The 15,250-nt window shown below is 40.4% G+C and overlaps 1 protein-coding gene across 2 annotated transcripts in view; it reads left to right on the top strand.

Moving 5' to 3' along the window:
- Positions 1-2,124: 2,124 nt before the first annotated feature.
- mast1a (microtubule associated serine/threonine kinase 1a) overlaps positions 2,125-15,250 on the top strand; it is a 78,388-nt gene continuing 65,262 nt past the window's right edge. The window contains exons 1-3 of one of the 2 annotated variants that reach the window (XM_084041599.1): positions 2,125-2,244; positions 3,017-3,340; positions 11,609-11,637. In XM_084041599.1, coding sequence (XP_083897725.1) covers positions 3,302-3,340; positions 11,609-11,637 — 68 coding nt within the window. In that variant the 5' untranslated portion in view covers positions 2,125-2,244; positions 3,017-3,301. Of the gene's footprint in view, positions 2,245-3,016; positions 3,341-11,605; positions 11,638-15,250 lie in introns of both variants that reach the window. The other variant, XM_084041598.1, reaches the window with a different exon arrangement.

Genomic DNA, 15,250 nt, shown 5'->3' with positions numbered 1-15,250 from the left:
TGTAAATTGTTATTATTGTCTTACTGTATGTTTCATATTCTTGCATCTTGAAAAAAAACATTTCCTAGTATTCCTACAATAAAGTGGTTCAGAGTTCTGGATGTTGCAGCCTTGCAGGTATATGATCAACGTTATAACATTCCCAAAATGCCTTTATTTTCTAACCATCACTAACTTCAATGCCCATATAGCATGCAGTAGGCCTACATATGCATCACTCACAATATTTACTAATTGCTGCCTATTACAGATATACCATTTGTAACATATTCTATCACTGCTTCTTATAACATTTTGTAATCATGTTGTACTTGTGCTGATTGTGTGAGATCTTGTGTGAGAATGTATAACTAGGGAGAAGGAAGACGACAGACAAATTAGATGTGGTCTGTGTGTTTTGTGTGTGTGTACGCACAAGGCAGCGTGTGTGTGCGTGCGTGCGTGGTTGTGAGAGAGCCAGAGGAGTGGTAGCAGCTCTGGTCGAACCAAGACCAATCTATCAGCAGTAAATCCCAGGGTGAGAGGGTCCCAGGCTGCCAGACCAGTCTTCTCAGAGAGACAGAGAGCATTAAGGCAATGATGTTAAAAGCCTCTAAGACTCTGCCTCTGTCCTATAAACCTGGAATTGGACCAGCTACACCCCCCCCTCCCCTCCCCCCGGACTCCTTTTGAGTGGGTGGTGTTTGCGTTGGTGCGCGCCCAAGCCAACACAAGCATCTCGCTACACATTGATCCATCCTGCCACCCACCTTTGGCCGGCCTCTCTCTCTCTCCCTCTCTCTCTCTCTCTCTCTCATTGTCTGTCTAGTTTGTGAGAATGTTTAACAGTGAAATGTAATCCTGACAATGGCACAACTTATGAACATAGTGGTGGACTTTGCCTTTTGTTAATGTTGCCATAACAGTCAAGTGTGTATTTCACAGAACTTCCACAATAAGTCAATGATCACTTCCCCACAGGCCATTTTAGATGACAAGAGAAGGGATGTTACCTGTGTGATTACTAGCCTACATACAGTATTCAGTCATTCTTGATCCTTTATAAAGGACTTTTTTATTAGTACTTTTTATTAATACTTATTAGAAAAGTGAGGGGACACCTCACAACTTTTTTTTTTATAGCAACCCTCAATGACTGGGTTAAGAATGAATGAGGTCATCTCTTTCCAACCCATGAACAGTGACTGAATATTGCTGTTGTATTCTTGACTATTGTCACATTTGTTAAAATAAAAACATTTGAAACATAATAAATCCGAGACATGGAAAGGTTAACTCAGATTACAAGGTGAACAATTTACCAAGTGGGCATAATTTAGCACATAGGTAATCTGTATTTGTACTTTATTACAATGTATTTCTTTTCATCTCTAATTCTGTATTTTCTGTATCTATTGCCTTATCCCATTTGTTTATTGATATTTTCCCCCTAGTAGGCTATAGCTGTCTAGCTTGTTAGACAATGTGGGCATGTTCTGTTTCAGAAATAAAAAATAGGCTACTGTCTCTACTCTTTTTAAAAACAATAAGTTGGGGGAAAAATAGGTCATATCTGCAGAGAGTTGGCTAAAAGATATTTCTCTTGCACCTGGCTTGATTTTCAGTAGCTAGGTGAGTGTTTAGCAGGGACCTGGCTTGGGGTCAGAACCTGTAATGCCCACCCTATTTTACTTTCAAAAGTTTTGAAGACATTTTATTTATATTTTCTATGTTTTATGTTCGCCTATAATGACATGCACAAAATAGGGACGCCAGGTTGAAAGTGGTTAAATGACATGGCATTGAATGAATTCCACGCATGACAGATGTGAATGTAGAATAGCCTATGTGTGGTGCTGAAAGGCAAAATGTTGACTAATTTAGTGCAATTCAATTAATGTGTATAATTTAAATGAAGGAGCAGCAGACCATCACCACTTGTTATATAGTAAATCCACATAGACCCAAAGCATGACCAGCCAGGCATGTAACATAATCTGAAAGGAACATCTCGATGTGCATTTATAGTGAAGACAGTGTGGTCGTTGAGGGGTTAAACATCGTTTGATTGTGTTCAGTAGGAAGTAGACATGATGGTTGGAGCTGGAGCTGGAGATACGCGTGTAATATTACACACCGCGACATGAAAACATTACGCCGTAATGAAAAACAACAGCGCTCCTACAAACCACGAGAAACGGAGACATTTCTGCTGCAGAAGACGGAAAACGCTAAGAAGAGAATAGCATGTTTTCAGCACCAAACGTATGTCGCTTTTACCATAGGGACGGAGTAGCCTGTTATTATTACTGAAACGATACAACCCTGTCGCATTCAAAGCTATTGATCTACCTTCGTTCGTAATATGGTATGGCTTTGGAGATGCGTGTAGCCTGTGTAATTGTCCTAGTGTAGGCTATTATGTTCTAATATAGCCTACACATGCACCATCGTTGCTTGGCTTAGTCCATATATTGTGTAGATTGCATGAATGATGTGATTTGTAATGATATGATATCAAACCTGCCTGCCGTGCCTGGACTCTCAGCATAAGGATTATTGTTGTCTAATGCTTTACACCTGCTCTGGCATGAAATTATATTGGTAAAGGATGCCAATTAAGGGTATAATAATTGCCATCCTATTGGTAAAGGATGCCAATTAAGGGCATAATTGCCATCCCCGGCTTGGTGCTGCACGGACGGCAAGTTTGATTGATTGATTGATTAAATACTGTATTAACAGTTTGCAAAAAAGATACAGTGGTACAGATTTATACAAAAGGATGCTAAAAGGATTAAAAGCCCAGGGCTTATTTACATTGATGTCATCCTGTGTATGAGGTGCATTTAGAATTATAATATCTATTGTTATTATATTTACATGTTATAATGTGCCAATAGTAACTGGGCCGAGAGAAAATAATGTCGTCAAACTTTTTGATCACAGCTCTTGTGTGACAAACTTTTGGACTGTGAGATTGTAGTCAGCTCTACTCACTGGGGGTTCCTCTCTCTGCATCTCTGTTCTGTTCCAGCAGCACTATGCATTCAGAGCACGCTGCTCCCACCAGGCGGGGGGTGCTTATTCAGCAGTTCCCACAGTGATAGTAGCCTAGTCAGTATAGTAGTCTCCAATATACTCTGCTGCCTGTCAGCCGGTCGGGCAGATTGGGATTCTGGCTGCCACCACAGTGAAAGCCAGTGGAGAGACGTTTGTCAGCGTAGAGCCACGCGGGGACGCCCATGTCCCATCAGCCGTCACTTGGAAACCACATCAGGGCCACCAAAGTAAACTCCAACCGTGTTAAGAGCCTGCTGCCATGGATGACTCCGGAATAATTCGACGGCGGAGGCTACAGGTGAGAACACTTATGGATCATTTATAGAGGTGGAAGTTTCGTATATTATAGGCTATTATTGACATGAGTGAGGGATGAAACTATACTTTTCGCCGTTTCTGATAGAAATCACAGTTTGTGACAGTCAGTCAGCCAAAGGGCTGCTACAGTACCCACCCTTTCCTAGTGCTCAAATAACCATTTATATTTTGTATTATACATTTATAAACTATCAGGAATGTATTCAAGACTTGAAACAACAAGTTATAGGCTATGCAATCTGGACGTTATTGCTAGTTGGCTACTACAACTAAGCCCTCATATGAGGGCGAGGCACATGCGTGCTTGTGCATGCAGAGAAATGAAAGGACCAATTGCTATGACATTCTAAAATGTAAATCTATTTTTACTAGCCTACTATGACTCCTACTGATGTCATACTGTAATATTCTGGAGATTGCCTTTGATCATTATGGCCAGTGCTGTGCAATGGGAGAGTGTCACAGCTGTAGTATAGTGCAGAGGGATGGCATATACAGTTTGTATATTGATGTTATGGTATGGAATGTGCTGTCATACAACTAAATAAACTTCTATAAAAGTGTTTTTCTGAAGTATAATTGCATAGATATAAGTGAGGGTTTATAAAAAAAATAGCAATAGTTTGTGTGGTTGAATGCACATGCTGAATCTTTATCCTTGATTTTTTTAAATTCTCAGAAAGTGGAGAAGAATTTTAGGAATCCTCATGTCCCTTGTCTTGTGTGGTTCTTAGCTTGATTACTACACACACACACACACACGCACACGCACGCACACGCACACGCACACGCACACACACACACACACACACACACACACACACACACACACACACACACACACACACTCAATGTACAACATATGATGCACTCTACCTACTTGACAGTCTCATGCACCCACAGAGGAAGCAGATATAATCATTTGTAAGTCCACTGACGCCCGTGGTTTTAGTCGGATGCAGAGTGCATACGAGTTTAATTGCTTTTAGTTGGATGCAAAGTGCATGCGTTGAGGTTGTGCACGTCTGTGTGTCTGTCAGTCGGCTGTCGGCATGTGTGTTCACAAGTGAAATGCGTGTATGCAGTCACAATGATGCTTATACGAACATGACCCCCCCCCCCCCCCAACCCCATCACCCCTCTCTCCATTTCCACTGAGGTGGTCGATATCCATATCTCAGACTGAGGAGATCTAATGCTGAAGATGTGGCCCATTAGTAGGTCTAATGGTGGACAAACTGTCCTGGGTCCCCTCAGGGAGGAAGACCAACCACCAGCAGTCGGGTCAGGGTGGGCTGAAAGGGCCTAGGGGCTGGGGGGGGGCAGCCCAGCCTGGAGGCAAGCAGCAGCTGTGGGCTACATACTAGACCCCATTTAAGTGGCTATTAGAATATCTGCATCCTTTTTACTGCACAGATCCACTTTCACACTAGAGACATTTGAAGAGTGGGAGGAAATAATTAATGTTAATAGGTTTTATGTCATTGTGGGGGAGTACAATGCTTATGTTCACTGTGTGTGTAATCAAGTTAAAACGTTTTAGCCAGCCTAGTAGACGTGAGTCTGTATGTGCCGTTGTGTATACTCGCAATCGTGTTCGATGTCAGTGTCAGTGTCACTTTTACCTCTTTCTAGTCTGAGCCATTCTGTCATCATCACCTTTAGTCAGCAGTTATCTCTTCTCTGATTCTCTAACTGCCTGAGTCTGCCTGTCTTTCCCCTCCACATTTAAATACTTTTGCTTAAAGCTGTTGCCCTTTTATTTTTTACTGCCCTCTAACTCCCCTCTAGCTCCCCCCTCCACTGTCTGTCTGTCTGTCTGTCTGTCTGTCTGTCTGTCTGATCTGGCACTGGCAGTTTCATATGGCACAGACAGCACACAAGTGACAGCATGGCATTTGGTATTTGAGCTGTCATCCTCACTATAACTCTGTCAGACTCTTGAGCTACTGTATGAAAGCTTGAGTCTGACTTGATTGACTGTGTCTACTCTGCTTCTACTCTTCTTCCTCTAAGCTTAAGCCTGATTTGTATGCTTTGGCGACAAAGCGTCATGTGACAAAATATTTTTTTTTCCAACTAGAAATAAATGGTTTTGTTTTCAGTTTAAAATATATATTTCTGTCGAGCAACAAATCACCTGAAGCTTTTATCTCCAAAGCATGAATCAAGTTTCAGTTAACTGAGCTCATGAGGGAATTACAGCCTCCAACTGTGATCATTTAAATCTTTCTTTCTTTCTTTCTTTCTTTCTTTCTTTCTTTAGTTTTTCAAATTTAAACTCAAATTGTTCATGGTCTGTTTCATTTTGTTGTGACAAGTGTGTACTTCATGTAGCAACACACTTATCTGTAGCATGTCTATGCCGTGCATTTGTAAAACCTTAAATGCATTTTTCTTTTGAAGAGAGCATTTGAGATGACATTTTTAAAAATCAACATACACTAATCCCCTGGTACTATACACTACAGTACGTAGTCCCATGTGCCCAATTACTGTACCCACACGCTTGCCTTACATATGTTATCATAACTCATGATGTCTCTCAGCTGAAGAAGAATCAAGTTATATTAATACAACCTGTGTATGTCCACACACACACACACACACACACACACACACACACACACACACACACACACACACACACACACACACACACACACACACACACACACACACACACACACACACACACACACACACACACACACACACACACACACACACACACTAGCATCTCTGCTATTTTGCTCTGGGCAGTATGCCCATTTTCAGTAAGTGGTAGTGAAAGTGTGTGATCAGTCCAGGAGGAGCGTCTCACTTTGCCAAGTACTGTCATTCACTCACTGCTTTCTTTCAACATTTCTGTAGTGGAGCAGTGAATGCTATATTTAACAGATCTGAGCTGACTCAAACGAGGGACACAGTTGATAAATGAAGCTCGTTATTTTTGAGGATTCACCGTGTATTCACTCTGCTGATTTGCTCAGGACAGAAACCCAATAAAGGCTACAACTCAGTAACTAACTTCTTGACAGAGATATAACATGAAAACACCCCATGCATTTTTGGTCAAAGTCATCAACAGTGAATTCAAGGAATTATGTTAAACCTGATAGCAGATAGACTATTACACCTACAAATATTATTGACATTTTCCGTGCAGAATCTTTACTGTCACACCACAAATTTACAGAAGTAAAACTTTTTTCAAGTTCTAACGTTTTGTTACTTCCATAGATAAAAAGGAAGGGAAGAAGAAGGGGGGGGGGGCAAGAGGGAAGAGATATCAATCAAGAAAACAAACAAATGATCTACATATTTACACATAGTACCTGCAATGACATGTCACCTCTCGTCTCAATCATCAATCATCATCACTTATGACCCACTAGAGAGTATTTGGTGGTGTCTGTATCTGCAGAAACCCTTCCCTCTGCCTGTATTTTCTTATTTTACTTTGTTCGGGCCTTTGGGCAGTTACAACAGATCTACAAGCTCAGCTTGCAAATCTGTTATTTTCACAGAATGTTTGCCTTTTTTCACCAAAAGTTTCTCTTTTTGACTATGATAGGGTTTTGAGCTATATTTTGTGTGTGACATTTTTCAAACATTTGAGGGATGCCAGGGTTAATGCGGTTAATGCTAAAGGAGCCCTTTATGCAAAATTTGTTTTCTCTTTGTGTAATAATAAGCCAAGAAAGTCATGGAAAGAAACAAAAAGGCCTCAGGTCACGTCCACTTCCCTGGCTCACAGAGTTTAGTTGTACAGTGTGTTCATTTGTTTGGAATAGCCTTGTCATTTCATGAAGGAATGGGCACTGTGGAGCATAGGAATGATTTGTACGCACTGGCAGTTGCAAATAATGGCACAGAGCATGTGAATAGCAGAATGAGTGTTCCAAGGAAGTGTGTGTGTGTGTGTGTGTGTGTGTGTGTGTGTGTGTGTGTGTGTGTGTTTCTTTGTGTTTGGTGTGTTCTGTTGTGTTGTATAGAAAAGTGTGTGTGTGTGTGTGTGTGTGTGTGTGTGTGTGTGTGTGTGTGTGTGAGAGAGAGGGGGATGCGTTAAACATCCAACATTACCTGCTCAGCCATTCTCCCATAGATGGATATTGTCATAGTGTGTACGCCTGTGCGTACTCATGCACATATCTGTGTGTGTGTGTGTGTGTGTGTGTGTGTGTGTGTGTGTGTGTGTGTGTGTGTGTGTGTGTGTGTGTGTGTGTGTGTGTGTGTGTGTGTGTGTGTGTGTGTGTGTGTGTGTGTGTGTGTGTGTGTGGTTTGTAGACAGAGCAGGAAACCTGTGAATGTGATGGGCTTTTTATCAGTAATCTGGAGGACAGGAAATGGTTTTCACAGTTTGCCATCCTTGAGAGGCACACACAACTCCAGCAAAACAGAAGAGGACCATCCATTAAATTATAACCATTATGCAGGCATTGCTATTGCTCTGTTGTTTACTTTCTATCACCTCACCCACAATCATTTCACATTATGATGTAGTTGCTTGACATATATGTCATGGTACATACAGCTGCAGTTATTTTCCACGTCAAATACCTCTATGATTTGTCACCTTTGACAGTTAAATAATTCACGGCCTGTTTGGAATGAGGTATCACCTGGTATCAATCCCAATGCCAAGGGCAGAGGAACGTTGTGTAAATAGCTAAATCAAGCAGTTCATTTAAAGGTTTGCTTAGTGCCAATAAAGAAATCCCAGACTCTCTTACTGTAGTTAGTACAATAACAATTACCATCTTCTTTCATGACTGTGCTATGCAGTATGTAACTACTGTATATGCTGTGTGAGTTACACTGTTGTTCCACTCTTTTAACCACTTCCACCCTGGTGTCGCAACATTGAATACATATTCTTACATTTTCACAATGAAAAAAAGCAGATCTCAAAGTTCACAACGCATCACATCGCGATGTATTGTGCACTTGTAGATCGGCGAAGTATAATATTGGTGCTTAAGTTGTTTTCAAGCTGAAACATGAACGGTAATAATTGCACATATGCAGTATGTAGGTACAATGCTACAATAATCAAGATATTTCAAACATCCCCCCTTCTTCATGGTGTAGTTTTCACTTTTTATTAGAAAACTAATGCCAGATCTTTGGGCCCGCTTCCGATCCCGATGTTGGAGAGTCCTAGCCCAGCAATTACTGGTGTTTTGACCATAACAATTGTGACCAATTTGAGAAATGTAGATTTCATAAAATCTAATAATCTCCATTATTTCAGCCAGACAGATATCGGGCAGGCTGTACTTTTTATACCTTTTTATTGAAAATCTGTACGGCGAATCGGGATCGGAATAATCCAGTAGGAACCAATCGCCAAAGAGTCCAACTTTGGCCACGCCCCCATCTCAGAAAACGGCTGCACTGAGAGGGCTTTCAGACTGAATAATGGAGTGAAACAAAATGAAAATTCAGGCTAGATTTCAGGTTCTTTGTCTAAGAAAATCTGGCCATGTATTAGAATGTTGTATAATTAAAAAGTGCAATTGCATTGTAAGAAATGCTGAAATGACTGCACAGTTACATGGAAACAACACATATTCCATCATTCTGCTGGGCAGAGAGAGAGTGAGAGGCAGCAGGTGTTGGGGTCTTATTCCATTAGTCACCTCCTACACCCCCGTAACACGCGCGCGCTCGCACGTGCACACACACACACACACACACACACACACACACACACACACACACACACACACACACACACACACACACACACACCGGTATGTTTCCTTTGAGTCACTCTAGCTGAGATCACTTCCCCTTGATGATCACAGTGATGAATGATTGATTGATGTTGGATGATGTCACCTCCATTGAGAAAAGCTGTCCTCTCTGGTCTGAACCAGCAGGTCTGAGGTAATTGAACTGTTCTGTGAGTTGTGATTTAGACAGACATAAACACATTATGTATTAATCTTAATGAATATTTACCAACTTAGTACTATACAGCCTTTCTTTTATTTTTGGCATTATTTAAAGCACCACTGCTCAACCTCCCCAACTCAAAAAGAGTGAATACAGGGTTGTTGTTTTGTTTTTTACTCAGCTTTAACTTTGAGCCTCATTGGAAAACATTTTATGGCCCAGAAAACATCATTTCAAACTTAGTAGCATTCACAATCACTTTTACTTAATTTCAGAAAAATCAATTTGCACAATGATAAACACCCATTAACCACTTAGCCGATATAGAACAGTTTAATGTTTTATCTTTTCCGCAATTTATTATTATTATTATTTTACATTTTTGTCTATAATAAGCTAATGGCATGCCCAAAATCAGGATGCCAGGGTTAAATTCCTCATTAGAATAATGGTGATGTTTTTTTGGAATGGTCTTTCCAAAGCTAGTCTATCACAATATGATTTATATTGATATGTCTTGTTGGATTGCCACTGCTGACTTGGCCCTCTGCAATGTTCCTGACAGTGTTCCAAATGAAAACGTGGTGAACCTGGCCAAGGACTTTGTTTTGAGTTTGTTTGGAGACGGGAGCACCAACTGTCAAGTCATGTTTCGTCAGCTTTGTTTCGATGTCATAATGCTTGTTTACCTCCACTGAAATACAGAGAGAGAGAGAGAGAGAGAGAGAGAGAGAGAGAGAGAGAGAGAGAGAGAGATGACAAGAAAGAGAAATAGAGATGAAATTCAGTACTGCAAGCCTTATCTGTGAAATCCAATTATATGCTTTCTTTCATCAGATTGTTCCTCCATTGTTTTGTTTTGTTTTCATCACCTAACCCTGCCGTGTTTACTCTCTTGCTTTCCTTTCAGTCTGCAACCATGTTCTTGTATGATAAAACCCTGAGTATACCAAAACAAATGACAGCAGTTGGACTTTCAAAAATAACTTCTTAAGTGCCTATGGACAGGCTGACTATAGAAACCAGTGGTAACCCAATCTTACCTGAGACCATGTTAAGGGGTATCAAATAGGGAATTGATGCACAACAAGCAGAATAATTGTTTGTGAGATCAATCCCAATGGATCTTAATTATATTAGACTACTTGCTTCTTTGGCCCAATATCATAAACTTGACAGAAGCCATTTTAAATTCACTTTGGCTCCACTCAGCTTCAATGCATCCTGGGGTAAAGTAACGTTGTCCGAGAGCTTGCAAGAGACGTGTTCCCATGATGTCCCTCAATTCTAACCCGATCCATTATGGGTTAACAGCAAAAGTAGCTTACAATTTAAAAAAAATGTATTTAGTATAATATAGAGAATAAAAGAAAATTACATTTCATCTAAATGTTTTATTTTTTGATTCTATGTGCCCTATAATATAAATATTTTGCATCAGTAAGTATGAGTGTGCTGCGGCTGTTTCTTGTTCTTGATTTTATTATTTGCTGTTGTTGGTCGGCACCTCAATATGACAATATGCATCTCTTTGAACTGTGCTTAACTGCAGAAGCAATCATGAATGAACATCATTCCCATTGCTTGTCAAAACACATCATGTACGTTTTTCAGATGTCTGTACAATTTCTTCAAGGCACTATTTGGGGTTCCCATAAAAACTCAGCTTGCTCCAATAGCGGCAATGAATAATTTACATTGACATTAACAGAATTCATTGAACCAGTTTCAGTCTTTCACTCAATCACTGCTATTCTCAGTCTTCAATGCATGAAGCGGTGAAAGTAGGCCAATGTGGTTGTGCTACTAATTGATTTAGAATTATCTTTAGCACAAGCTTGTTTTCACAGCAACAAATTGTTGCTGTGAAAACTGTCGGCTGGAAACCTCATATGTCCCAAACCATTCCATTTTATATTATTATTATTTCAAATTTAGATAGTGAAATTAGCCGATCTACAACGTGTGTGACGTTGTGCGCTTGTAGATCTGCTATTTTCACTACTTTTGTGTGACACTCTTGTATGATTGTATGACTCATTTTCGAGAAAACATAAAAATAAATAAATATGGATATACAAGGTTTTTGCCCGACAGCAACCAAATGCTGAGTTACAGTCACTGCACACACATTCTGGCAATACATCAGTTAAAAGAAATCTATTCATGCAAATAGACAATCTGTCCTGAGAGATGACTGAATGCCCAACACAAAGAAAATGTAGTGAATTGTCACAAAACGGATTCTATCTGTAAGAAATTGTGTAATGTGAAAAACTGATCTAATCTGTCTGGGTTCCCCTTTTTCCCTTTATCTGTCTCCCCTTCTCTTTCTCCTCAGAAGGATCTGCCCCTACCCCGCAAAAGTAGTAGGTGAGTTCACATTTTATATAATCTGTCTGTGTATGAGTGTGAGTGTGTGTTTGTGTGTGTGTGTGTGTGTGTGTGTGTGTGTGTGTGTGTGTGTGTGTGTGTGTGTGTGTGTGTGTGTGTGTGTGTGTGTGTGTGTGTGTGCGCGCGCGCGTGTGCGTGTTTCAGTTGTAAAGTGTGTACACATATAGCTGTTAAAGTCTTAGGATAAGATACAAAAATTAACTTACACATTTATTTTGGTATTCATGTGGGATCTCTGCATTATTTTCACTTAAACCTACTTCGTTGACCGGGGTCCTCTAGGGGTCTATATTTGGACCCCTCTTTTTTCCCCTCTACACCAAATTTCTTCGCCGAAAATAGCCGATCTACTAGCTCACAACGCGTCGCAACGCAGCATGCTGTGAGCTTGCATTATCTGCTATTTTCGCCAAATGTTTGTGTATTTTTTCACGGAATGTTTGCCTATTATGACTAGATTGGGACTGGGCCTCTAGGGGTTCATGTGGTTAAGATGTAACATGGCAACATGAGCCCTTGAGTATGTAGCCACTGAATTTCAGTCAGCGGTTGTTGGAGTGGACTGGCTTAAAGAACCATTCAATCCAGTTGTCAGTATTTAGCTATACCCTATACGTGCAAAACATCTACTCAAAGCTTGTTTCAAGTCTCAAGTATTTTTATTGTCATTTCTTTAATTATATACTAAACAATGAGACAATACAACTGAGTAAAGAATATAGTAAAAGCGGCTTCACAATTACAACAGCCTCTGTCTTGATAAATTTGATTTACTTTCATAGCCATGCTTTGATTGACAGGTTGACAGCTTAACACAAATACTATCTCGCCAGTCTGTTGTTGGCACGAAAAGGGTGGGATGAAATAATGCAACCAATCATTTTTAACTGCATTGCTGATGTGAAGAATTCCCCCTGATTCAAGCCTGGTATGAAACAATGAAAGTGAAGCTGAGGTTTGGTCGAACGATTTTTGGGAAATATTTAGCCAACTGTCATTTTCAATCCCCCTGCAAGTTCACTGTCCAAATACCACATAACCATATGTGAAACACCACAATCACATTTGCAGATGGAATAAGCTTTTAATGTGTCTCAGTACAGCATGCAAACGTTTTTTGAAATTGCCTTGCACTGTCTCTGTCCATGGTGCTGAACAGCAGTGGTTATGTTTTTCTCTCGCTTCTTTCTTTCTTTCTTTCTTTCTTTCTTTCTTTCTTTCTTTCTGCAAGATTGTTTACAAGCAGTATCATTTATTTGAAATAGCTTTTTTGTTCTTACTTATTCATACTGCTAGATTTGAAAGAAATGTGCTTCTCCTGATCGCTGATGCAAACAGTTTATTTAGTAATCAGGCTGAATTCAGGTGCCTTTGAGCGTACTGGGAGGTGAAAGCCTTCACAAAATACTCACAGATGCTGCTGTCATCTTTGAGTGTTGCAATTTTCTCCCTAAAATTGCTGTAGATGTCCACAGCCATGCTGGGATTCTATTTGTAGCTTGCTTCCCTGCTTTCACACTGTGTGAACTGAATGCCAACCACTATTTCTATGATATTTCCCCAATCCCATATCATTTAAAGCCTTATTGTTGCACAGAAGGCCCTGGTATTGTGTTCAGGGTAATTTGAAATTGAAGAATTAGCATAATCCCTCTAAATAGACTGAGGTATTGGTATTTTGTTGGCAACAACCATATGTATGTGCCTGCCCTGAGCAAGGGGAGAGAGAAAGAGGGGGAGAGGGGTGGCGGTGGAGAGAAAAGAAATGCGTGTGCTTTCGTGCCCGTGTGTGTACAGTAGCTGCTAGGGCTGAAGAATTTGTTGGAAATAATAGAAAATCATGATTTTATGTTTCACAATTATTTAATTGTGAAATTATCAAAATATCTTGCTTCATCTCCTCACCAGGACAAAGGCGTTAGTGACGAGAACACTGTACAACCCATCTCTCCATCCATCCGACTCCGTGAAATCATAGAGCCCATTACATACCATATGACCAAAGACATGGCACAACAAAGACATTAAGAAAATTCTAAACAAACATGTTTTTACAGCACAAATCCAATCATTTAAAATATTAAGCAAAATTATCTGGATTATTATCACTTTAGCGATAATCAAAGAAATTAAGAAAACTGTAAACAAACATCTTTTTACACCAAAAATCCTCATTAATCATTATTAAGAAATAGGATCATCTGGATTATCACTTTAGCCATAATCGTGCAGCCCTAGCTGCCCAGTCATCAGTTTGTCTGATGACAAACTGCTTGCTAATATATTGTGATGATATTATTTTCAAACATTAAAAACAATTGTGAAAGTAGCCGATCTACAAGTTCACAACGTGTCACATCGCAAAGAGTTGTGAGTTTGTAGATATCAATATAATATGGATATATGGCCCATCCCTACATGTGTGTGTGTAATCTTGTGTGCATATGGTGTGGGTGCCCACGTCTAGAGAGGACTGTCCCCTAGTGTGTTCTGTCCATGACCTTGGTCCTGTACCTCAGGGCAGCAGATGTCCCAGGCGGACAGTCTGTATGGGAGGGGCTGCCCGCAGCCTTCTGTCGGCTCTGTTACTTCCATAACACATAGTCTACAGCGCAGTGGTGGAAGAAGTACCCAGATTTGGGACTTAAGTAAAAGTAGCAATACCACACTATAAAAAACTCTGTTACAAGTAAAAGGCCTGTATTCAAAAGTTTAACTTGAGCAAAATTACTAGATTATTAGCATCAAAATATACTTGATTGATCATTAACGACTTAAGCCCTATTTTATACTTCGTAGATCAGCTGTTCGTTTTATTGTTATAGTTTGAATAATTATTAATCTAAATCAGCAAAGTTATAAATGACTAAAAAGTACAACATCTTCCTCTGAGGTAGCCGAGTATAAGTATAAATGCCATAAGGATAAGGATAATTCCTTTTAACAGGTCGTTCATGAAAGTCCTTGCGGTCTTGTTTCCAATGAGAACCTGTGAGCAATTAGGGGTTAAGAGTCTTGCTCAGGGACAAATTTCATTTCATCGACACATATGCTGACCTGGCCTGGAATCGAACCTGGGGCAACCAGGGCCTCTGGCTACCTAGGCGGGCTCACTAACCATTCAGCTATGGCCGCACCATGACATTGTATTACGGATAAGTACAGCAGTACTTGAGTAAATGTACTTCCACGCTGCACACATTGAAATATGGGGGAGAGACTAGGGAAAACTGAAGAGACTGAGCTCCGAACAGGTTGACGGTCTGACTGGCGTGATGAAGACAGCGGGACACTTGTACCGGCTGAATGGGGTGTCACAGAGGTAGAGGATACATTCTAGAAATTTAACTAGGGCATGTCACAATGTGTCCCCTATGGGCTGAATCTTACTGACTGCTCAGAAGAGGCAGACTGGCAGCCAGGGGGGAAAAACACCTTCTCTCTCACACACGCACGCACGCGCGCGCACACACACACACACACACACACACACACACACACACACACACACACACACACACACACACACACACACACACACACACACACACACACACGTTTGTATTACTATGCTTGTGAGGACTTCAACATT

Source organism: Gymnoscopelus microlampas, assembly GCF_963454915.1.
Source record: "Gymnoscopelus microlampas genome assembly, chromosome: 2".
NCBI lineage: Eukaryota > Metazoa > Chordata > Actinopteri > Myctophiformes > Myctophidae > Gymnoscopelus > Gymnoscopelus microlampas.
This window is presented reverse-complemented; position numbering and strand designations above follow the sequence as displayed.